The sequence below is a fragment of the Mchenga conophoros genome, linkage group LG13 (genome assembly GCF_057382185.1).
Source record: "Mchenga conophoros isolate Kocher_MC1m ecotype Shallow Benthic linkage group LG13, M_conophoros_male_GT1.1, whole genome shotgun sequence".
Lineage (NCBI taxonomy): Eukaryota > Metazoa > Chordata > Actinopteri > Cichliformes > Cichlidae > Mchenga > Mchenga conophoros.
The window spans coordinates 18,650,653-18,674,926 of NC_140538.1; the positions used below are offsets into that span (position 1 = coordinate 18,650,653).

Sequence of the window (24,274 nt, forward strand, 5' to 3'; positions counted from 1 at the left end):
ATTGCCGATGCTCCTCTCTTCTGTGGTGCATCTTTCTGAGTTCTACCTCACACATGCACTCATTCAAACATGTTTGTGAAGAAACAGTATCTTGGCACACATCATTTTGAAAGAAATGCAAAAAAGTATATATTTTTTTCTGTATTGTTTTCTGTATTTATTTATTTATTTGTTTATTTCAAGCTAGGATGCATTGTATGTAATGTACATTTAATCCAGAAGCACTATTTATATGCATTTTGTTTTCTGTGCAGTATAGTTCATGGATTAGTAAAGTTAGTGACAGATCTGTACATTTTACTGTAGATTGCACTGTACTTATGCTTTCAGAGAGTTGGGAAACAGACATTTGCTTTTGCCAGGATAACTTTTTGTAAGGCTCAAATTCCCAAAATGTCCTTTTTGCCTGATTTTTTTTTTCATGGTAGGGCACTCCAGGCAGTAACCCCTAGCATCAGCTCCCAAAATGCACTTTGGGGAATGTGACGCTGTCCTGACTCTTGGCCACAATTCAACTTTTTATTCTTTTTTATTTTTTTGCTCCTCCTTCATTGTCCTTAGAAATAAAACCAATAGAAGAGACTAAGCAGGATTTTGCCTCTGAGTAAATCTGATATTAGTGCAGGTACACGTGGGGAAAAAAGAGCCATTCAGCACTACTGGTACAATGCATTCTTCTGATTGGCCAAACACTGTCAGCAACGAGTTAACCTTTTATGGTGTCTTTTGGGAAGGTCACTTGCCTCACTAACAGACCAAATATATACATCAGAAAATGGAAACTGTCAACCTTCAACTCCTGCAAATAAAAGAGTTGAATTTTAACGTCTCACATTATTCTTTCTTTTACTAAAAGCTTACCTTTCTTTCTAGAATATCAGCATCAACAATAACGTATCTATGTATTATGTACCTCATAATTTTTAGTAAGGCCTTTTCTGGTTTCTTACAAGGAAATTTCAATTGCTAATTAAATGACCTATGGTGTATAACAGCAAGGAATGACAAATAAGAGGTGCTTGGTCCAGAGGAGTTCTTGTTTGGCACCGGCACTGGTCAGTGTAGGCACAAGAGAGCTGTACTAAAAGATGGCAATTAGTACTGCGCTAGAGGTATTTGGTCTTCAAAGCTTTGGGGCTGGTTGGGCGTCCCAGTAACTGAGCTCCTCCTCCACTGATGGACCAGATGAAGGCAGGCTGGTCTGGTCTATTTGGTCCGTGTTGCTCCTGTAGTTAGATCTCCGAGGGTTTTGAAGAATTCCTCCATCTCTTGCTGAAGGAGAATGTTGCGATTTTCTGCATCTTGATGAGCCCGCTCTGAGTTCCTGAGTCGGATCTCCAGCATGTGAAACTTCTTCTTCTCCTGGTCTAGCTCCTCCTCGAGGCGGTTTATCTGGGACTGGTAGTTGGAACAGGACTCTTCCAACCTCAAATGAAATAAATATAATTAATAATAAGTATTACATGTATGAATAATAATGAATAAATAAATAATACATTTTGATTTTGAATGGCTATTCTAAACAGAATGACAAATGACTCATTCGTACTTGCGGATACGGACTTCATAGCTCGCCCTCTGTTTCTTCAGTTCCTGCTTGAGCTGGGCCACCTTGCTTGTGGCATCTTCATTTGTTTCTGCAAGATCATCATCTTCATTGCAGCTTGGACTGTGATCCAAAGTATTTGCACAGTCCTTCAACTGTGTGGGCCTCTCTTGACTCGGTTCTAATTTTGTTGCTTTATCACTCCCTTCTGGCTCAGACAATGAAATTTCGTAAGACGTCCAGATGGACGAAGTGTCAGCAGGTAGACTTAGACTGGAGGGGGCCACGTTGTCATAAGCAGACAGTCTGTGGGATTGGTGGAGAGCTCTGTGAGACAAGGATGTTCGAGAAGAATCTTCATCAGAGTCTCTGTGAGAGTCTTTAAGAGTAGTTTCTTTAAGGGAGAGGGTTGAATCCTTTAGCGATACAGTTGAGTCTTTTAGTCTCTCCCCAGATGAGGTGGTACGTCTGTGTGCTCGGAGGGATGACAGACCATTCATTAACCAGTTGCTCCCCCCGGCAGCCGACACGTCCCCTGCAGATCCCCCTATTTTCCCTCTTGGCCCACCTGAGGTTGCACTGCCCTTGAAGGTGGATCTCCAGGAAGGCAATGCTTTAGCCTGTTTGCTAGGGCTAACAGCTGCATCGCTTCCAACTTTTCCTTCAGTCTTGATGTCTTCCTCTGTCTTGCTTTTGCTCTTCCCTTCAGTCTGACTTTCCTCACCCTTGTCCAGTGTAACAGGGCTCACTGCTGTTACTTTAATGTCTGTAGAAGAAGTGGAAGGTTGGGCTTTTTCATTAGGCATTTTGGAGCTTGTCCCTGAGGGATGTGGGTGGTCAGGGTCTTCTTGTGAAAGCCATTCCACCTTGCACCTTTGGCTCTCCTGGCGCTGTATGGGAACTTTAATCTCTGTTTCTGGCTCCTCACGTTGGTAAAGTCGTGAGTGTTCACTAATCAGCACAGTCATTAGGTGCTGCACCTGCGTACTTCCTGTTTAGAATGGCAAACAAAAATACAACAAATTTCTCAAGTTATCTTGAAACTTTGTACACACTGATTGAAATTCATGCTTTTATTCACAAATTTGCATTAAATTAGCAAAGATCGATGTGCTCTCTAACCCTCCATCATGGTGACTGGATCCTCCACTCTGGGCCGAAGGATATTAGGTCCAAACACAGTGGCCAGGTTCTGAACACTCATCTTATTCTCATTGGAGTGAGACTGCACCTCATCCAGAAACCTGAACAGACACAACCAAAAGCAAAACTTATTTTCATATAATCATCAGTGCTAAGCTTTGCTAAAGCTGGCTTTAAAAAATAATCAGGTCGGATGATTGAGAGGTCTCATTGTGACTGGTGCGTGGGATTTTTTTTCCATAATGTAAGGAGTTAGAGAAGATATGCAATTATGCACAGTGATGTCACTTCCCCTGATGAAGACAATGTGGGTGTAATGAATGTCTCTGGTTTGATAAGCTGACAAATCATCAGTTGTGAAGCCGTGAAGGCAGAATAATGAGTCCCATCACAATGACATCAGCACTGATATATATATATATAGGTGACAAGATACACTTTACGTACTTGCAGATGTACTCAAGGAGGTTGTAGTTGACCTGAGGAAGTGATTTCACCTGTTTGCCGAGCTCTGTAATACCCTTGGAAAAAAGTAGATGTTTATTGCTAAGAACAGATTTTGAAATGTACCAGTAAAGTCTTAAGTAGACAATTCAATACCATTTCTTTATCCTTGGTAAGAAGCTGAGCGCAAGAGAGAAACTGTGTGTATTTGGAGAATGGGATTATAGGCTCTGGCAGCTCTCGTATGTACAGCTTTAACAGTGATGCCACTGTGTGGACGTCTGTGGAACTGAAAGAGAAAAGGACTGCACAATATAGAGTACTATTCCATACAGATAATGGCTTAGCATACTGTTGTGGATAAAATTCCCCCTCCCACTGCCTCACCTGTCAAACACTGGCTTCTCACCGCGGTCAAAGGCATCCTGCAGTTCTCTAACATGATTGGTCTGTCCGGGGGCCCTGAAAAGGCCTTCCTCCTTGAGTCCATTTTCACGGATGAAGCATACACACTGCTCAACCAGCACAGGGACTAGTCTCTGAGGGCCACATTGGGATTCATACAACATTGTCTCCTCTAGGTGCTGCCCAAAGACACCTTCAGTCACAAAACCAAGAAATTCATGTGACTAATAGCTCAAAAATTTTCTTATGCAAACCCCGTATCCCTTTTTTAAGGCATGCAGACCCTTCTGTGTTCATGTGTGTCTATATTAGGACATTTTAAAGACTCAAACCTCCACCAAGTGGAGCCCATATAGCTCTACGTATGGCTCTGACCCATTCTTCCATGTCGCTCTGGGAGCTGGCCATCAGCAGGAATGATTCATGGCTTATACCAGTTCGATCCTTTTCTCCAGCCCCTGCTGAAAAGAAAGCCATGCTTCAATTTTGTCTTGGTCCCTATAGAATAATGACTAGAACATTTCAAATTCACTATTAATCATATGGAATCAAACACAAAACAGATAGCACCTCTGCAAATTAGATTGCAAGTGACTTTGCAGAATTACTTTGTTTACAGATCCAGCTGCTAACATCAATATCAGTATTCTCAATAACCTCATTAGCTCAAGCGCCCCTGTAAAGTACAAAGACACAATCATGCAGCTCTGCCTTTTCTTCCTCTGGGTGAACACAGCTTGATGCCACCCCGGATGACATTTCAGTTTGACATTTAGTTCATTTCAGCACAGCTTTGATTACCCTATGTGGAATTCTCTCCCGTTGTACCCCTTTGCCTTTGAAGAGGTGGAAATACTCAGCAGAGATAAAAGCATAAAACTTAACTCACATATTTTGGAAAAAGCAATACAAAACACAGGATTTGAAAAGGGGGTTTAGCACGGATTGCACACGGCTCATTGTGGAGAATACATATTAGTACCCGCATTCATTGCTAAGTCCTGCACTGTGGTGCATAGTGTGTTGTGTGTGAGAGACAAACAACCCAGAAAGAGAAGGCTTCCCATGGGACACCAGCAACTGCAGCATGCTTTTCACTCTTTTCTCTCTCTGTCCTGGACCTTTCCTCACATGTGTTTTCACACTGTTTTTTTCAACTAGACAGTCTTTTCCTACAAGGTCACATGAGACTGAGGGCAGTGTATTTGCACATAATAAACCATTTATTACAAACTCTACATTTTTATTGCCAGCCATTTTCCTAAAATAAATGTGTTTTATATATTTCTGGAACAGCTAAATTGAATGTATGAGGGAAAAAAAATCCACTTATATTCCAATGGAAATTTGATATTCATGCTTCTGTAAAAAGAAATGAAACAGCTGATTTTATGTAAGGTGGTAAATAAACAAAAGTAAAGTACTCCATAAAAAAATTAAAGTACATTTGGATATTAATATTCAAATCCATTGAGCAGCAGGAAGGTGTTCATGGTAAAAAGAAAGTACACCCCCTTTTAAATTGGGATTTTATGCATCTAGATATGATAAAAAAGAATCTGCATGTCTTAAAATTATGTAAATACAACCTCAGATGAACTACAAAACTGTGTTGTTATTTATTTAACACGTGCTAAGCCATAATGCAGAGGCAGTGTGTCAAAAATTAAGTGCACCCTTACTACTTTGATAGGAATTAAGGAGGTAAGTAAGAGCCAGGTACTGCTGATCAAATGTATTTAATTTCCTGATCATCAGACAGTGATCATCTAGAAAGTAGATGTTTGGCAGTTTGCTTCTGTGGAGGATTCAGATATTAACCAACACAATGCCTAGGAGGAAATATGTCACTAATGATCTTAGAGATGCAATTGTTGATTTCCAAACAATTTGAAGTCTATTATTTTACAGTTAGAAAGATTATTCCGAAGGGGAAAACGTTTAAGACCTTTGCCAGCCTTCCCCAGAAGTCGAAGTCCCAGTAAATTCACCCAATGGTCGGACCATGAAATACTCAGAGAAACTGAAAACAAACAAACAAAAACCTTAAGAGATAAGACTCTACAGGCCTCAGTTAGCATGTTAACAGTTAAAGTTCATGACAGTAGAATGACCTGTCCGAACAGTTGCCAATAAAAAGCATCTTATTTCCAAAAAGAGCATTGCAGCTTGGCTTAGGAGGGTTAAAAACCTTCTTTGGACAGACAAAATCAAACACAGCATTTTAGCACAAACTGTCAAGCCCAGTGGTGGATTGTGATTTGGGCTTATTTTGCAGCCAGAGGACCTGAGGTCAAATGTGAGGTCATCAATCTGAAAGATAAAGCTTAGATGAAGCAGCAAATCTACAAGAAAATGGTTGAAAATAAAAAGAATCAAAGTGTGAAATGTCCCAGTCAAGGTCGAGACCTCAACCATGAAATACTGTGGAGGGATCTCAAGCATGCTGTGGACAAATGAATGCCCACAAACCTCGATGAGCTGAAGCAATGTTGTAAAGAAGAGTGGGACACAATTCTTTGACAATAATTTAGGACACTGATAAAATCATACAAGAAATAATAACGTGAAGTTATTATTGCTAAAAGTGGTTTTACAAGATCATGTCAATGTGAATCACATAGTTTTTATACACTGCTTTGGCATTTTGGATTCATTTTGGTTAAAGAAATAATCATGTAATATGTATGTGTTGTTGTTGTTCACTTCAGGTTGTATTGAAATGGTTTTAGACCTCGTTAAGGATCAGATTATTATTATTTTTATCACATCGTGATATATGAAGCCTTAGAATTAGCAAAGTAAAAACTGTAATATCTACATAGAGTACAGTGGCTCAAACATACACCTAGTGAATGCATTTAGCATTATCAGTATCAAAAGTAAAAGTGCTCACTGTGTACGAAAATGGCCCCAGTCCGGGATACATTATATTCTAATTACATTAATTATTAATGCATGCATTACTGGAGGATCTTGCTTTTACGTTTAGTTGCAGTGGGGCACATTTATTTACAGCTGGGTACTTTTATCTGTTAGAATTCATTGCACTTTAAGCTCATTGTAAGCATGATTTATGTATATCTATATATAGTGACATTTTGAACAATGACATCAGGGAGGCATCTTAATATCCTAAAATCATTCTTCACTGTGACCATCTAAAACTACCAGATGGTACAAGAGATACTTGGATCAGCACAGGTTAAACAGAGGTTTGCTGCATGTATAGTCTGATCACAATTTTAAGCAACACAGAGAAAGGTACCGCTAGGTAAAACATAAAGTTTGACTTAAAAATCTAAAGGGAGCCAAGTGCGAAGTTTTCTATTTGGCACTCGGTGCTAAACAGATTGTTCAGCATCTCTTGAACAAGGCTTATTTACTTACTTGTTTCCTTATATAACAGAACTGTCACTATGCCAACTCACCTGGAACTATTTCAAAAAGGTGGCGGCCAGGCTCGTCCTGATTGGCAGGCACCTCATTGACCTGACTACCCTGTAGAGGAATACAACCCTGCCGGAGAAAGGCGAGGAAGGTGTGAGATATCAGAGGTTCTGGACAAGGGCGTGTAGTGAATGTTAAATATTATGGAGCGCTGAGTACACGGGACTCTGGGCAATTGTCCAACAGAGGGAGGCAATGATGATGGAGGGAGGAATGACTCAGGGAAACATCTCTTCATCTACTTATCCTACTGGTGCTTCCTGATGTACTAGCATTTTTGATCCTTTCAGCACAGATAGGGTCAAAGGTCAAAAACTAAGTGCTTCAGACACAACCACAGGGTAGGTAGTTACCACATAATCAGTGTATGTGTCAGGGCAGTAACAACACGCTATGGCTTTAATGGAGACTGTGGGGAGGTCTTAATGGAGCTGATTTTCTGTGTTAAAGATAATGATATTTACCCAGCCATAGCTCGACACCAAGTATTTCATTTAGCAAACAGTTTTTTAAAAAAAAACACACGGTCACTTTTATTTCACTTGGCTATTTAAGAGAATGGAAAACACATTTGGTTTTATTTTAGTTGAAAAACACAGTCGAGTGATCAGTTTTGGGTTCTAAATACTAATCGGATCAGTTCAAGAAGTTGGCTCAGATGTTTCAGGGGGAATACGATGGAATATAACAGAGCAGCCTTGCAACAGGTGTCAATATCTCATATGTGCTATTTTGCAATACCTGTGCTTTGTTTTCATCCTGATCCTTGTAGAAATACAGAGCTTCGGTCCTCAGGACAAACCAGCGCAGCTGCCAGTTTTTCATGATACTCCGCTGTCTCTTGAGCCAGCCCGCCTTCAGCGCTTTCTCATGATCCAGAGGAGAACAGGGCCTGGAAACCCTTGTCAACTCTCCGAGAACCATGCTTTTGGACCGCGCTGCATGGGTACACACATTGAGATCAGAAAAAGAGTGACAGAGACAGTATTCCACAAAGACACGGGATAAGTAATTTTCTAAATCTTTCTTTGTAGTCTCCCTCGGGTACCGCTAAGCCCACAGCATGGGCCATGCATCAAGATTTCATCTGAATTCAGCCTACAAAGGGAATGCCTCCATTTCACTGCAAAGCCATCTTGTTTTAAGAAACTCGTCTATTTCTGTACATGTTTTAATTTGTTTCAGATATTAACAAGGGCATCCATTATTTCCAGTCTCATTGCTATACATAGACAGGTTTTGCTTTGGATCAGACTGTGCTTTGACTGCTACAGCCGGAATTAAAATATGGATTATATATTAGCATCTGTATGCCAAAGGAATGGAGCAAAAACTGTGACAGTAGAGCGATCCCTGGGGAGTCAACCAGCAAGAGAAAAGAGAGAGATAAACACAAGGCACAGGCAGAGGGGAGAAGAGAGAAATCAATGGCATCTTTTTTCCTTGTTAATTGCATTTTGCTTTCTGCTGAGGACAGCAGGGAAGGTATCTTTAAAGGCCTGGACAGAGATCTCTCTTTCCTTTCCCTCTCCTGTTTCTTCTCTTCATCTCTCTCTTCCTCTCCCTCCCTCTCTCTTTCTCTCGCTCTGTTATCAGCTCTCTGTCTGGACTCCTCATTTCTATTTCTCCCCTTGCTGGACATCCTTCCTTTGCAGAGTCATGATTGCTGAGAAGGAAGAAGAATGACTGTGTGAAGCAGTCATTTCCAAAATGACAGCTGAAGCAGGCTCATCAAGGTTTATAAATACAGCAGATATAATGTAACCGTGTCTCATACTTCTATATAAAAACAAAACAAAACAAAACAAAACACATAGAAAGTAAAGCTTAAAAATTGTATTACTGAAGTAAAGTACAGCATCTTCAGCAGTATTTGAGTGAATGTAAGCCTTGAACAGAACTATAGTCATACGTTCTGGTGCAAACATGACAGCTATACATCCGCCCACCGTAGTATCAAAAGTAAAAGGGCTCACGCTGGTTAAGATTATTAATGGTGCATTACTGTAGCGTTTTGCTGTTTGGTTTCATGTTTGGTTGCAGTGAAGCTGACTGAAACTATTTTATTCACCACTGAGTAGTTTGCAATTTAAGCCGATTGTAAGTGTTGTAAAGGTATATATAAACAGTTTAATCTAAAGTAACAAGGTCTCACTGTGGTGGTAGCAACAGTAGTGGTATTTGAATATATTCTATGAGGTTTTACCTTGTGGATAGCTGCTCCAACCTTTAAATGATTGAAATGTAAATTATTTATGTATTATTGAAATAATTCAGTTATTAATATAAAATGTATTATATGTCATTACCATTTGAATGAGATAAGGGTGCAATAATACATTTATTAGTGATGATGATAAACACAGCTCAGTTCACAATGGTTTTCCTCTCAATTTTGAATCTATGGTATCTCAAAAGGACCACATAATATTTGCTAAAGCCCTTATGTTATCCACTCAAATGTTTCAGTAATCATCCAACTATACAGATAATAGAGAAGCTTCATCTACATCATTCACAGTTTTGTAAATGTCTTCCAGCATAACAGAGTAGGATCCAGACCCAGCTCTGAGATGCTGTTTGAATTTGCCCTAAAAGATGCTGCATAAAAGGGTCAGTGGAGAGCAGAGCTGGGAATCTAATCAAAGGAGGATACCATTACAGCAAATGAGAGATGGCAAGCGCACAAGACATGGCAAGCAACTACTGCACTCTCTGACTGTATTCGTGAAGGAGAAAGAGGAGGCACTTCTCCACCCCATCATCTTTTATGATCCGATTTTTACGGCTGGTCTAGAACAAGTGATCAGCTGCCAGGGGGGAAACGAAGGAACATCTTCGCCTAAAGACACAGAAAAATGAAGCTTCACGAAGAAGATGTATCGGAACAGCAATTTCAATAATAATCATTTTTTCCTCAAATTAAGGTGGCAGCTGTCACAACTGCCCGTGGCACCTGCAACAGTGTGCCAAACTGTGTGTTATCTAGCAACCGCTTGCTATGAAGAGCACAGGAAGTATTTATACACTGCATCATGATGATTTCGGTGGCAGGAGCTGTTCCTCTGATTTACAGCTTCCATATTAATCTTCACAATATCATGTGAGAGGAACATATATTTGGTGTCCCAACTTCTGTGGTCACAAATGGATTTTACCCAGCATTAGAGGAACTATGTTTGAGAGTCAGCTGTTGGGATTTACAGGGGCAGAGAGTCACGCATTCCTCCCAATTGAATCTCTGTCACCTGCCAAAAACCCACAGCCGAATAGCTGGGGGAAACCTTGAACAGAGATACAGTCATGCGTTCAGGTGCACACGTCAGAATACAAGTGATTTTGAGACCGATAATTATCTTCCCAGCACCGATGCTTACTACAACGTGCCTCATCTCCATCAGAATTAAATCTTCTAGGAATAAGGGTAGTGTAATCACCTGAGGAAGACATGTCGGATTACATCACCCTATAGTAGAGCCTGTTAACACTCAGTGAGCTCTCCACAGAACAGCTGAAGCCACTACACTCAGGATCATGCAAGAAAATGAATCAAATTGCTAGTAAAATGCTCACTAGGATGCAAGGACACACTGCTCTGCATGTCATTATCAGTGAAAGCACTAATGACAATATTGATGATAGACAATGAAAAAGACAGCAGACTAAGCTCTGCAGCAGCAGCAAGTTAAATAAAAAAGGAAAAGAAAAAAGAAGCAGAAAGCAGCAAGAAAGGAAGGCAAGACAGAAAAATGAAGCCAGGATGAAGGATAGAGGAAAGGGAGGAGGGACTGTGCTTACCCCGGCGTGCCTGTTTTATCTTGGGGCTCAGCATGGTTACCGTTGCTATACTGCTTCTTCTCACAGAGACATGACCGCATCCCTCTGTTCACACACTATTCCTCACATACACGCTCTACCGGCTCCTCTCGCTGTTGCCTCGCCCTGTTACTCCTCATCCTCTTCGAGCATCTCTCTCCCTGGCTCACAGTCTTGCACTCTGTCTGATTTTACACTCACACACACATACACACACACACACTTAACCTCACACTCTCCTCTGGATCCCCTCTTTCCTTTACGTCTGACTCCCCCTCTCTGTCCCACTGGCCCAGTACGCTGTTGTTCCTTACATACCTAGAGCCCTGCCTACTCTCTCCCTCTCTTTCTCTTTGGTCTGTCTCTTTATCAGTCACTCTGCCTTCTGCTGCACACTCTCAGTATCAATTTCTCACCATCTATACATACGTCTGGCTTGGTGTCCTCTGTCTTGTCATCCTTTTCTGTGTTTTTAGCTTCGCTATTGCTCCACAGTCTTCACAATCCCCACAGCTGGTTGTGGAGATTTGATTATGGGCTCATGTGAACCCTGATGTACAACCTCAGATCAATATATTTGATTCCACTGACATCAGTCTCACCACTAAGTGTTATGATGCAGTGAAAGTAGATGTGACACCGCGATGTCGACGTATAGCTGTAAATCTCAGAAGTTTTGCTGATATCTTTAAATGGAATTAAATACATTCAACCCCTGTGACAAGCAGGCATTTAGAAATGTAACATTTATTCAGCTGTTTTAAGACTTTAGAATAGACATATAAAAAAACTGCAATGTATGTGAAAATGTCTGGATATCCTTCTAGTTCTAAATTCATCAACATCAACTTTTTTTCCTAAGGACATCTTCAGAACTTCACGATTTTTCTATTTCTTCAGACCTGAAGAAGCACCTACCGCTGACTCCCCTGAGGTCCTGAGTCAGCCGAGCACCTGGTGAGGATCTAAAAATGAAGCTTATTGATGCACAACAATCAGAGACAAGTTATAAAAAGGTTTCAATTTCCTCTGTCTGAAAATGTCATTAAAAATGTCACTTAGAGGAAGTCAAGACAAGAACTAGAAATCCATTAATAACCTTTAGAAAAAACTGTCTGCTTGGGAGGAGAGATGGTGCATCATCCACAGCCACAAGTCAGTGTATGAAGTTTGTAAGGCAACATCTTGATCTGACAGCTATTATCAGATAAAGTAAAATTAAGTCACAATCACTCGGACTTTGGAGAAAAGTCCATTAGACTTTTCTAAAGCATTAGAGCAGTGGATCCACATAAAGTGGAAAACACTGAAATCCACTTAGAAAGCTTTTCCCCTGTCAGGAGATTAAACTGAGGCCAATCTTGCTGGGAGGCAACATCCCCATCCACTGGACCGCCCTAACATTAACATTTTAAAAGAATGTCTTTTTAAATCTCTGTGTTTTTTGTGTGTTTTTTTAAAGTATATAAGCTTTGACCATATAATCCATCGCAGACATTTGGCAGAACAGATTTTGGGTGGACATATGTTCAAATCAAACAAAACTGTATTGTAAACACTCATATTAAGTATCCTGTTTCACTCAGGGTGAGATTTACAGTCGGACAGTAAATGCCAAACTACCTCAATCACTCAGTAATTTGTGTGGTAAAAACCAAAAGTCTCGAGGGTGTGATGTTCTTGTTCCTGTTCAGCTTGTTCTAAGGTTGTAGTCTGTTTAAAAGCCTCCAAATCATGAAATCAAGAGGGTGGATGAGACCAATATACATTACAGAGACACTGTAAGAAGAAAGAGCTGACTGAGATTTCTGTAACAGTCCGTTATTTACAAATGACACCAAACGTTAGGACTTTATGAAGGAGAAGCATTTGTAATAACATAACTTTGGCCATAGAAACAGCTTAAACTCTCACAGGCAGTACAAGGATCACACAGATGGATACAGAAACACTGATGAAAAAGACAAAACAAAATTACTACTTAACTTCATTTGAGAGCTCAGATGAAGTTAAGCTTGTATTATATGGTGACATTCAACACAAAACAAGTTAAAAACTGAGCTTTACCTGCTAGTTCCTTTGCTTTGTCACTGATATATGGAGTCCTGTTAGGATTCATGGCATTGAACTTGTGTGCACCGTAGGTATCCTTCTCCACCGGGGCCATCTCTAGAGCCATAACACAAGCAAGCAAGCACATTCAGGCTCTAAACAATGACAATACTGAAGTCTCAGTCCTCTGCTTAATAGCCAATCTCCAAGAAACAAATCAAATGACATTCACATGCTCACAGAAAAGGGACCACTATAGTTGCTATCAGTAACGCCTCTGACTTGTCTCTCAGGAATGCTGATGTGAACAGACGGTGATAGAGGGAAGGAAATAGAGACTGTCATGCGAGCATTACTTGCCATGTCGTCTTGGATGGATAGACCGGACGACTCTCTCTCTCTGGAGCCAGACTCTCCGTGCAGCGAAAAAAAAAAAAGTCACACTGTCTGAGGCATCTGCAGTGATAGGTACTGCTTTATAGGGAAATAACACACAGCTGTGGGGTTCTCCCACTGTCCTTGTCCTCATTTTTAGTCTGTCTCTCACTCAGGAAGTGAGCTGGCCCGATGAAGAAGTGAAAACTGCTGACTTGTGTACAAAAATAATATTAGTTTCTCCTTTAAATGGCATCACTGTACTGCTCGTATCACTAACAAGACAGCAAAATAAAGCGCTGTAAATGGTTTTCCAATATGTAAATCAAGGGGGTGATGTCAGGTCAGAAAATTGTGTGAAACATATTTTCTTACAGCATAAAAACATCGTCAGTATAAATAAAATAAATCGGGATATCAAGTGGCAACCAGCTGGAGATGAAATCAAGACAAGAGAATACAGAAGGTTAAAAAGCCTTTATGTGATCAACTTGATCACTCCATATGTACAAGCGGCAGTACAGCAGACACTGAATTATGTCACACGACATGGCCACTCACACAGACCAGACACACCAGCCTCTGGGGTGTGTGGAATATCATCTATAATCTAGAAATACAGTCCTGAGGGACACATAGGAAATGAGTGTGTGTAATTGAAGGCATGAAAAAAGCATATCCCATTAATGAGAGCAGAGGAAGTGTCATGGCACAAATGACTCGGAGCAGGTTAGAGAGGTAACGACATTAGGTTGGGAAGAAAGTCTTTTGGGTCGTCTGTTGTTAACCATTATCTCCAGCTAATCACTGGACTTGCTAATTTTATGAAAACACAGTAAACTTTGATCAGTTGTATGTTTTACAGTTTTACAAAAGTTTATTTAGAGCAGCAATAAAGAATGACATTTAAAAATGATTACTGGGATACAAAAACGAGTATAAACACAGGCTTTCATGTAGACGCTCGCTGCTAAAACACAGTGTCAAAAATATTGAGTACTTTACACAAACAATATAAAACAACGAGAAAATAAAAACACTGTTTCTTAAAGTATGAGTTTTCAGTGAGGTCTCTAAAAACTAGGCGAATGTCTACATTTGTGGTAGATACCCTGCAAGTCACTTTGTGAACTATTGTCCTGGCAAATCTACTCTATAGCCTATTTAATATCAAAATATATTAGATATACTAAAATCAAGTACCAGATATGGCATTAAAGTTACTGAATCTAAAAAGGACATTATCACAAACCACCTTACACAGAGGAACTAAGAGTGAGTATTTGTACTTGAGCAATACTGGAAATGTTTTCAAATAAGCTGCACAAAGGTCAGAGTGACAGTTTTAAATGTCTATGGCAGTTTTGTCCTCTCTGGCTTGTCTGCTGCCCACCCGTCTCCGACCCTCCATCAGAAATGACAGCACTATCACCCAGCGCTGTGCTAGTGACCGCTGTCGTGCGGCGCTTTCGCATTGTTTAAAGTAGGTGGTTGTTCCAGTGGCGACAGCATCAAACTGCTCAGTTAGAAGCCACACCTCCCAGATGAGTGTCAGTCCATTCATGATCATCATTACAACAACCCAGAAATCCTCACCTAACAATGTGAGCCACAATGAGAAGCTGTGGCTGCCTCCAGGCATCTTGCTGTACAGGTAACTTATTCCCGTGGCAACAAAAAGAAGGTGGGCAGCCACCATGGAGAGGATGAAGACCAGGAACAGGCGGTGGTTACCTCGGCCAATGCACCGGTTGAGGAAAAGGCAGTGATGGTCGTAGTCTTTAATGCACATTTCACACAGCTTGCAGTGTTTAGTGTAGTCAGGCTGAAAGAGCTGTGATGAAGACAGGAGAAGGTCATCAAAATATTAGAAAGAAGTAATGCATTTTTATGTATAGACTTTACCAAAAAAAATGGACAGGGCTTTAAACCTGCATTCTTTCTAATGACCCACATAAGGCCACTCAAAAAAATGTGTCTGCTTGGTAATATTCAACTAATTTACATTTTTCATCCCAGAAAAAAAATGTATATGTGTGACACAAGCTGTACGGAAGAAGGATGAGAATGAAGATGACAGATTAATTTCAAAGCAAGAACTTTGATTCAGCGAGCTAAATTTTATAATCTGGAAATTTAAATCTTGCATATAAAGTTCTATTTCATTTAATAGTTTTTAATCAGATATTGGCTCTTTACATGATGTGTTACTGAGGGGCTCAATAGAGCTGTGGTTACAGATTTGCCTAACAAGCAAAACATCCGCGGCTTGATCCCGGGAGGAGACACAAAGCCATTTTTGATTCCATCAAGAAGAGCATCTGGCATAGAAATCAAACATGTGGAGCTACCTGCTGTGGTGATATTTGTTAAAAAGGGAGCAGACGAAAATAGGCAAAAAAACTGAAGTATACTAATACTACTACTACTAGTCAGTTTAGTCTTTCTAAACTAGATAGCTTCAGTACTGTGGTGAAGTTTACATCAATTTATGCTGTTGTAAGGAGACATCCAGAGCAGATGGTGATGATGCTGATTAAATTCACTTACTAAATTCTACCTTTTATACTAGCTTTAGGCTGTCTGAATCTGGAATCTATGTGCTAATGTATCTTGTTCAATTTTTTCTTTTTGCTAAATCCACAGGAAACAGTGAATACTTGAGTAGCAGTACATGTCACAGCCTGTAGACAAAGAAAAATATATCAGATCTCACAAATCAAGTCATTATGTGACTTATTACCAAGTGATTCTTTTCCTCTCACCTCACTGCAACATCAGATCTTAGGGTTCCCCCACCTACCAAATCCCTGCATATATTACCTGGCAGCTCTGATATCTGTGGTCTTAACACACGTGCGTGAAGACCTTTTCTAATGTGAGGGGAGTTACAATTAGCAGAAAGGCTATGCATAAATTTCAAGATCTAAACAGAAAGAGTGATAATTAGAAAAATAACTACATACAATATAAAGTGTGGCATGTAAAACAAGTTACCAACATGCCCATATGAATGTCTCACCTCACAGTATGGACAGAACCTTTGTGGGCTCTGGTTCTTCTCCACCAGATCAGCGATACAAGAGAACTGAGGATCTGATTCTGCTCTGTCTAGTGTCCCAGGGTCTTGTGTCAGAACCGTACAGAATAACCCAAGGAGTATGGAAAAGTGGACCATCGACACCTGGGTTAAACTACTGGTTGGCCACACACATTCACAACATTAAGGATAAAAATTTTAATAGCACACTTTACATACATTTAAACAGACTCGGTAGAATACCAAATAAACTAGCTGCAGTTTACATCAGTGTTTGCTGGAATTCATATAAAATTGTAAAATGTATATATATGAAAATGTGAAAAATGTAACAGTCAGTAACCAAAGATTAGTGTAACCAATTCAAAATGGTAAATATGGTTAAATTTTCATCTTTTCCCTTTCCTGAGTTACACCATTTTTTTTTTGTTTTCGAGTGGTTTATAATGTTGCAGTGAAGTTGAGTTTTGACTTCTTCTTCGCCACACCTGCCTCCATATCACCATATCCCTATCCTCTTTTCCTTCAACCCTCTGCATGTCCTTCTTCGCTCCATCTGTGAATCTCTCCCATGGTCTTCCTCGCTGCCCATATTTAGCATCCTTCACCCAGTGTATCCACTATCCCTCCATCTCAGCCTTGTATCTCTAACTTTGTCTCCAAACTGCTCATACTCTTTTCTAACCCTGTCCCTCCTGGTCACTTGCACCAAACTCTTAGCATCTTCATCTCCCCCACCTGTATTTTTGTCAGCGCCACCATCCACAAATAATACATCACAGCAGGTCTCACTACCATCTTGTAAACCTTCCCTATGACTCCATCTGTCACAAATAACCTTGTTCACTTTGATTACACCCAATGCTTTGGATGGTTGACCCCCAGGTACTTAAACTTTCACTACCTCTACTCCTCGCATCTTCACTGTTACACCTGCCTCCCTCTCATTCACACATGTATTCTGTCTTGCTTCTAATTACTTCCATTCCTCTTCTCTCCAGAGCACATCCACAGCTCTTCAGACTCCAGACTCACAATCACAATATCGTCTGCAAACATCGTCGTCCACGGAGACTGCTGCCTGACCTTATCTGTCAACCTGTTCATCACCAGTGCAAAGGAGAAGGGGCTCAAAGCTGATCCCTGATGTAATCCCACCTCCATCTTCAACCCATCTGTCACTCCTACCACACACCTCAACAATGCCTTGCTCACTATTGTCCTCACTCTCTCCAAGATTAGATTAAACAAAGGTCCCCTCTATCCTACATATCTCCATATGTGACTATTTGAATATAAAATGTAGTCACTTCATCATACAGTGGCATTCTATTTTGTCATAAATAGTGTATGATTCTGATGTGTTCATCCATGCAGTTGAACAATTGTGCTGAACTCCTCCAAGACTCACAGCTCAGCTAACGTAGGTGTGTGAAAAGCTGAATTATCAAGAAATATGTATGAGCAAAAGACCTAGTATATGCTAGCGTTTCAAAAGGATATTAGGCATCATTTTTCCATAGAAGCAGAGCAGAGAATGGATCAAACCAGCAATGAGGGTTCCCAAGTAGATCGGGTTAGGTAACCTAGAAAGAAGACATATGCTATGTGATATAATAGCAGTAAAGGATGATTATTTACATGCACTGCAATTTTTGCCAAACCTTTGGTATGTGGTCATGCGGTGGTATTGTGTGAAAATGCTTCTGGCAAGCCATGGGAAGAGCAAACCACAGATTAAACCCCCATAGCCTCCCAACATGGCTGCAATCAGCAGGATGGCAGCTCCACTCAGCGATGGAAAAAACAGTGTCCAGTAGTATAAAACTGTTAAGAAAGAAGAACACAAAACACCCTTTTACCTGTTTATAAGATCACATTCAGCATAAAACATCTAAAAAAAAAAATCCAATTTCAGAGTTGTAACATGAACTGTTTTGCAATTATTATCTTTGTGTTTTTATTGTAAAATAAATGAATAGAGCTCATATACAGATCCAAATGTACCATGAGACTCTCTGGGCTTGTGGTGTATTGGCTCATTAATGTACCGACTCAGTAGTTTGGTGAGTTGCTGATGTCTAGAGAAAAAATACAGCAGAGTAATAATCAGCATCATAATCCCAAGAGAAAGATCGAATCAGGAAAAGCAAACATACTGGATATTTCATAGGTACCAAAGGATGCTAGAATGAAATGCAGCATCCTTCTAGTTTTATGAGGGGGGTGTCACATATTTCTGGAAGCAGCAGATTCACCTAAATGTTTTGCCCTGTTTGCTGAGCTCCAGTGGTGTCAGGCCGCTATGATTCTTCTGATGGAGCATCCCGCACCCTGTTCTCTGCAGTAGTATCCAGCACACTTCCACTCCACCCCTCTCTGCTGCGACGTGAAGCGCTGTCGCACCCTGCTGGTCAACTGCATCCACAGCACACCTCTGAAACATATTTGCAAATCCCAGAAAATGTACATAATTTAAGCCTTAGTTTACATTTTAAACAGTTTAAAAGTGGAAAAGTAAAAAGAAGAAAAAACAAATATTTGCAAAAAAAGTGAAAAAGATAAAAACACCAACAGAATGCCTATTATTTTCAGACCCATTAAAACAGGTACAGGCATTGGTGGAAATCACTGCTCAGGCTCTTGAAAACAGTCAGTGACTACACTTCAATGCTCCATCCCCAAAATGCAAGTTGAAACCATGCATTCATCATGCAAATATATACTCTGTGTGCTACATGCAACACACAGAGTGAGAGACAACCAGTCACACTATTTACATTATTAATAATCCATACTCTAAATGTTTGGGTTAAAGAAGCACAAAGATCAAAAGTTGACTAAAGCATAAAGTCACAGTACATTTTTGTATGATGACGTTCGTCATCCCGGCAGCTTTTACACAATATATATTTGACTCAACATTGTTATTAAAACTTTTAGATTGGGCATTATCTTGTGTATTACTGTGTAATAATACTGTTGCACAACTAAAGAGGGTGAAAGAGGCAGACAGTGAAAACTGTATCATACCTGGTCCTTGAGCAAATACCGAATAACTTCTGTGTTTCCTGTGGATGCAGCCAGGTGAAGGGGAGTCACCTGGTACATGTCTGTGTCTGTGAATCTAAACATTCCTGTCTCCCACAAATAGTGCACTGCAATGCTGGGAAAAACAACTAACAGTTAGTGCATGCATAATACAGTACTTTGCAAAAGTCACCCCACATTTCTTTATACTTTCCTTCCAAGAAGCCAGACTTTCTTCTCATTTTTATAAATGTCTTGAGCAATAGTTCTCCAGGCTTTCTGGAGGGTTTTTGTTTTTGTTTTAATTGAATTTTGGCTGCTTTTGCACTCATTTTCTGTTCAGGACATACAGGAATGTTCTGTCTGTTAACCCCCTTAACGCTGACCTGGACTAAAAATCAGTCCAATAGTTTTTTGGGGTTTTTTTTGGAGTGATCAATGCAAATTTGGAAATGTTGGTTCTATCTATTTATGTTCAAATCAGTATACATACAGTGAGTGTCTACAGCCATCTGTAAAACTGGCAGAGGCTCTTTCATGGCATGGGACTGCATTTCAGCCAGTGGTGCTGGGAATCGTGTAAAAAATTATGAATGCAGAAAAGTACGGTAGGATTTTCATCCACCATGCAATACCATCTGGACAGTAACTGACTGTCAACAGCTTCTTTTGTCATTGTGACAATGATCCCAAACACCCTGCCAGTGTAGTAAAAGCATACCTGGACAGAAACACATATAGTAAAAGACTATCAGTGGACTGGGTTCACCAAAGCCCGGACCTTCTTATTAAAGCGGTGTGGAATTATTTTGACAGAAAATGGGAGCAAAGGCAGACAAGATTTAAGGAAGAGCTTTGAATGTCCTTCAAGAAGCCTGAAGAACAATTCCTGAAGTCATCTTAAAGAAATTCAGTTCAGGCTGTGTTGAAGAATAAAGGAGATATTAATGACTTTGAAACTTATTAGAACTGTATATCCTCTATGTCAACCTTATATACTGTATTTCTATTTCTATTTATGTTTATACATGTATCAATAGATCACTGCACCTATTTCCCATTCTTATAGCAAAATATAAAGAAATTAGGAGTGGTTCAGGGCTTTTGCATAGCACTGTATATATAACTGTGTAGTAGCCCATGGCAAAAACGACTAAGTTTGTGATACAATGTTTCATCCACTTACATGCTCCCCCCAGTGACCGCATGGTGCAGTGATGTTTTTCCCTGTAGGTCTATGAGACGTAAATCGGCCCCATACTGCATCATTTGATGTATGATGTAGATGTTCCCTTGCCTGATAGTAGTACAAAGTGCACAAGCTCAAATCAAGCTCTCACCTTGAAAATCCAGGCTTTAACTAAATATGCAGCTGCTGCTCACCTGCAGGCAAAATGAAAAGCTGTCTGTCCTGCATCACATGTCAGGTTAGGACCAGCTCCTGCACTAAGGAAAAGGTCGACCAAGGCTCGGTTACCATGCAGAGCAGCATAGTGGAGTGGGGTAAAGCCACCCCAACCTGAATGATGAGAAACGCATTTACATTACACAATCAAGCTTGATGACACTGACCTTCAACTCTGACTTTGACTAACAATATGAGACTGGCATAAATGCATCGACTGTCAGCCTGTTGACGCTGAAAGCCCTCTCAAGTTTGGGGGTTGGAGTAGTTCAGCACAATGTGACTTTGTGCTGTGTTGTCACTGGATCTGTCCATCTCTTCATCACAGGATCTGTGCCAGACCATCTCACAGAAGAGCTGCAGCAGAGTTAGGTTTCTTTTTGGCATTGTGGCAAAATCAAACCAAGAGAGACCAGAAAATGATCAAATATACAATAACATCCGGTAAAACTATAGTTAACTCCCAAACACATTTGCACATTATTCCAAAGTTCTAAAGCCAGGCATGGCAAACAGCATAAAGTGGGTATAAACGTTCTCTTTCTAACTAATGTTTCAGCAGTTTTCTCGCAATAAAATGAGGAAATTGAGAAATCCCGTCGCGATAAGGTTGAATAATGACCTTTTAAAAAAGCCAGATCTGAAGTTTGCACTGTATCTCTTCCTAGCTTACCTTTGTGCTTGAGTATAGATCGGTTACTCTGAACGAAGTGTATACACTCTTCAATATTTCCTCTCTGTATACAATCAAATATGTCCCCACCGCTGACGGAGGACACGGGCATCGGATGCATTATGATGGGTACACGGAGGCCACCTTCTAGTGTTACCACCGACAGAAACTGCAAAGGAAGCAAAATCAACTCCTGGGAAGCGGCGCTACAACATCATAAGGTAAAGTGAGAAGGGATCTCATGTATCGCTACAAAGCAACCGACATCTTTCATTGTGTCAAACTGATTGAGGCAATCCACGCCCTGGACACCGCATTGGTTGCAAGGTGTCACGTGGCCGCGCTTTGCCCAAAGCACGTGGTCGCTATAAATACCATGACGCCTCCAAAGTAAGCAGTAGCGCTGTGCTGTGCCGCGATACCAACTATTACTAATACCAGTACCAATACTTTAAAAACATAATGACAGCTTATGTGGGGGAAGCAGAATGTCGTTTTGAAAATAAAACATAGATGATCCTATTTCACGATTTCTTAAAAAATAAATAAAAATAACAGTCAAAGTAGCCATTCATTTTTCCTGACTCTTTGAATACCCCCCTTCCTAATTATCTCCCTTCATCTATTTTCTTGTGTTAATTTAGTCTTTCTCCATCTCTTCCTCACTTCTCCACAGATGGTGCATCAGGATCAGTTGTTGCTGGTACTACTGTTCATGGTGCAGCAGCCCAGATAGTTAACATGTTGGTTAATTTGACACATTGGGCTGCATTTCTTTTTCTTTTATTTTCATTGTTTTATCTCAGCTTTCCATCTTTTACCCACTTCTTCCACACTGAACCTTTTCTACAAGCTGCATGAGCGTGCAGCAAAGGTAGAGGAGGGAATGGGCTGTAAGTGCTTGTATCCACTGGGTCGCTCTTCAGGCCGGCCCATCGGCCGAAAAGTGCATCGGGAAAATGCCCTGTATGCCAGAGTACCTGACTTAGAGGATAGAAACAACATATTGATCCGATCGCAATGCCAGTGTTGGTATCGATATTTGGATGGCCCCGCCCACCTCTAGTAAACTGAAAGTGGCCTGGGGAACTTACCAGAATAGTGTAAAAGAAATGCAAACACCACGGTCATTTAATGGAAGTGTAAGGCATATACTGAAGGAAAAGAGAGCATGCCTTTTTTATTACTTGCCCCTTGCATTTAGTCGTGTAAGATTATGTAAGAATAGCATGGTTTAACCTATAGTGCTCAGGAGGTGAGCTTGTTGGAGTCGGAGGATAAAATAAGAGTCCAGCTTTTTAACTTCAGAAGGAGCTCGTCAGTTACACATGTCGTCAGCTTACAAAGGTTGGTTAACACTTCTCGTTTTGAAAGTGGTTACTATATGACAGCTTGACCCTACAAAAGAGAGGGCAACTTTGACTGGGGAGCTGACTCATATGTGTGAAAACGTATGTGTGATTTCCATAGCCACACTGTTATCTTTACTCTTTAATTTGCATTCGCTAATTCTGGAACCCTCTTTAAGTGCAGGCATTTTCACTTGTGATACTTAATCTCAGTACTAATACTGAGCTATGCGGAAGGACATTGCTAAGCCATTTTCTTTGCTACATCAGCGTCTCTGCTCTCTTTACTGAAAAACACCGGTTCACTTAACTTATCAAGCTTGAAAGTCTGTGTAATTTTGAGCCTTTTCTTTTACTCCCAACTGCTGTTGATGACACGTTTCTGTATCGTCAATACTCACAAGATGGCGCCGTTTAGTCATTTAGCTAAACACTTCACAAGTGCCGCACACGTCTGTGTGCAGAGTTTCTGCTGTGGTTATTGGCTTTAATTCACATTCACGAATTGTGGTGTGTTCTGCAACGTTGCTAAAGGCTAGTTTCTGTATTTAAAATACTACTTTAGCATATAAATACATCAACTGTCAACTTGCATGGGTTGCTCTTCTCATAGGTTGGTTTTGAAAAGTCCTTCCTAAACACAAACAGTCCAGCCATTCTATTTATTACCAGCAAACAAACAAAAAGCACTTTGTTTCCAATTGTTTCACCAGCAAGTCAATTCCTTCACGCCAATTCGTGACTAAAAGCCAGGTTTGTGGCTTTTGTTGGTGAGTCATGGGCCATGCCACTGTGATTAAATATCACAATAACCTTACAAGACCGGTCTATAAAAAGAAAAGGGACGTTTCTTTGAGCTGCAGTGGGAGGGCCTCATCTAGCCAGCTAAACAACTGTTATTTCACTTCTGCTTCTCTAAGGAAGTGGGAAAGCACATGACTCGCACCAGCTGATTTGAGTTGCTCAAAGTTCAGTCTACTTGGTGGAGATTAGTAAGAGGCGGGTACTTTTACAAAGGGGGCTGCAATGTATGCACTAGTCATGTCTTAGCAGGTTTCTTCTTGTCCATTCCTCCTGACATGGGAACAGAAACAGACCACTCAAGTAGTTGGAATAACACAGCACAGATGACAACATCACCTTAGTGCCAGGAAAACCCCAGATGGCTCTTACACAAACTCAGGTAAAGAATGATCTGTTGCATCTAAGTATTCATGAATTTTGTGGGAAATATGAAAAATGTGTTGGCTTTAAGTTAAGCCCTCTGATTCTTACCACCATTGTTCGTTATGAGTACGTGATTCAAAATGGAAAGTAGTCGAAATAGAGCGACTATAATATGGAAACGACTGGCTACAATTGCCATGCAGTACAATGGCATGAATGTTTAGCAGTAAAACTCCTCACCTCCTGATATGCTGTTAAGCAGAAGTGAAACACATTGCCTCGCAGTATTTAAATAAAGGGCTTATTCAGAGTCACTTACTCCCAACAATGTTGTCCTATTATAAGGATAACAAGCTTTTGATTTTGGAAGTGCAGTTGT

General features: G+C 40.4%; 3 protein-coding genes across 10 annotated transcripts in view; 1 reads left to right on the top strand and 2 right to left on the bottom strand.

Annotated features, from left to right (window-relative positions):
* Window positions 1-132: 132 nt before the first annotated feature.
* arhgap22a (Rho GTPase activating protein 22a) lies at window positions 133-13,394 on the bottom strand. Of its 5 annotated transcripts, none has more exons than XM_085296959.1 (11): window positions 13,217-13,394; window positions 12,872-12,973; window positions 7,730-7,926; window positions 6,970-7,057; window positions 3,871-3,996; window positions 3,521-3,731; window positions 3,290-3,422; window positions 3,137-3,210; window positions 2,669-2,790; window positions 1,550-2,537; window positions 133-1,426 (listed from the first exon to the last, which is right to left on the bottom strand). In XM_085296959.1, the coding sequence occupies exons 1-11, from the start codon at window positions 13,383-13,385 to the stop codon at window positions 1,207-1,209; spliced, it is 2,430 nt and encodes an 809-aa protein (XP_085153085.1). In that variant the 5' UTR covers window positions 13,386-13,394; the 3' UTR covers window positions 133-1,206. The 5 variants fall into 5 exon arrangements, with proteins under 5 accessions (XP_085153085.1, XP_085153084.1, XP_085153086.1 ...); XM_085296958.1 differs by having other exon boundaries at window positions 3,871-3,999; XM_085296960.1 differs by lacking the exon at window positions 13,217-13,394 and having other exon boundaries at window positions 3,871-3,999; window positions 12,872-13,141.
* Window positions 13,395-13,703: 309 nt separating this feature from the next.
* Window positions 13,704-21,688, bottom strand: LOC146561144 (uncharacterized). Of its 2 annotated transcripts, none has more exons than XM_085296966.1 (10): window positions 21,380-21,688; window positions 20,685-20,820; window positions 20,488-20,598; window positions 19,305-19,437; window positions 18,530-18,708; window positions 18,279-18,352; window positions 17,936-18,098; window positions 17,775-17,857; window positions 16,254-16,444; window positions 13,704-15,065 (listed from the first exon to the last, which is right to left on the bottom strand). In XM_085296966.1, the coding sequence occupies exons 1-10, from the start codon at window positions 21,498-21,500 to the stop codon at window positions 14,577-14,579; spliced, it is 1,680 nt and encodes a 559-aa protein (XP_085153092.1). In that variant the 5' UTR covers window positions 21,501-21,688; the 3' UTR covers window positions 13,704-14,576. The 2 variants fall into 2 exon arrangements, with proteins under 2 accessions (XP_085153092.1, XP_085153093.1); XM_085296967.1 differs by having other exon boundaries at window positions 20,685-21,063; window positions 21,380-21,510.
* An 846-nt stretch (window positions 21,689-22,534) lies between these two features.
* wdfy4 (WDFY family member 4) overlaps window positions 22,535-24,274 on the top strand; it is a 38,372-nt gene continuing 36,632 nt past the window's right edge. The window contains exons 1-2 of one of the 3 annotated variants that reach the window (XM_085296968.1): window positions 22,535-22,726; window positions 23,782-23,911. In XM_085296968.1, the coding sequence (XP_085153094.1) occupies window positions 23,891-23,911 (21 nt within the window). In that variant the 5' untranslated portion in view covers window positions 22,535-22,726; window positions 23,782-23,890. Of the gene's footprint in view, window positions 22,727-23,742; window positions 23,912-24,274 lie in introns of those variants that run through there. The other 2 variants (XM_085296969.1, XR_014894843.1) reach the window with 2 other exon arrangements.

Coding starts and splice junctions, on each gene's coding strand:
- arhgap22a (XM_085296958.1), bottom strand. CDS start 13,385: ATGAGGACAAGGACAGTGGGAGAACCCCACAGCTGTGTGTTATTTCCC. Junction 12,974..13,216: donor TATCCATCCAAGACGACATG/GCAAGTAATGCT, acceptor TTATGGCTCTAG/AGATGGCCCCGGTGGAGAAG. Junction 3,732..3,870: donor ATGGGCTCCACTTGGTGGAG/GTTTGAGTCTTT, acceptor TTGTGACTGAAG/GTGTCTTTGGGCAGCACCTA.
- LOC146561144 (XM_085296966.1), bottom strand. CDS start 21,500: ATGCATCCGATGCCCGTGTCCTCCGTCAGCGGTGGGGACATATTTGAT. Junction 19,438..20,487: donor GCGGTCACTGGGGGGAGCAT/GTAAGTGGATGA, acceptor TGTTTTTCCCAG/CATTGCAGTGCACTATTTGT. Junction 15,066..16,253: donor GGTTCTGTCCATACTGTGAG/GTGAGACATTCA, acceptor TCTTCATCACAG/CTCTTTCAGCCTGACTACAC.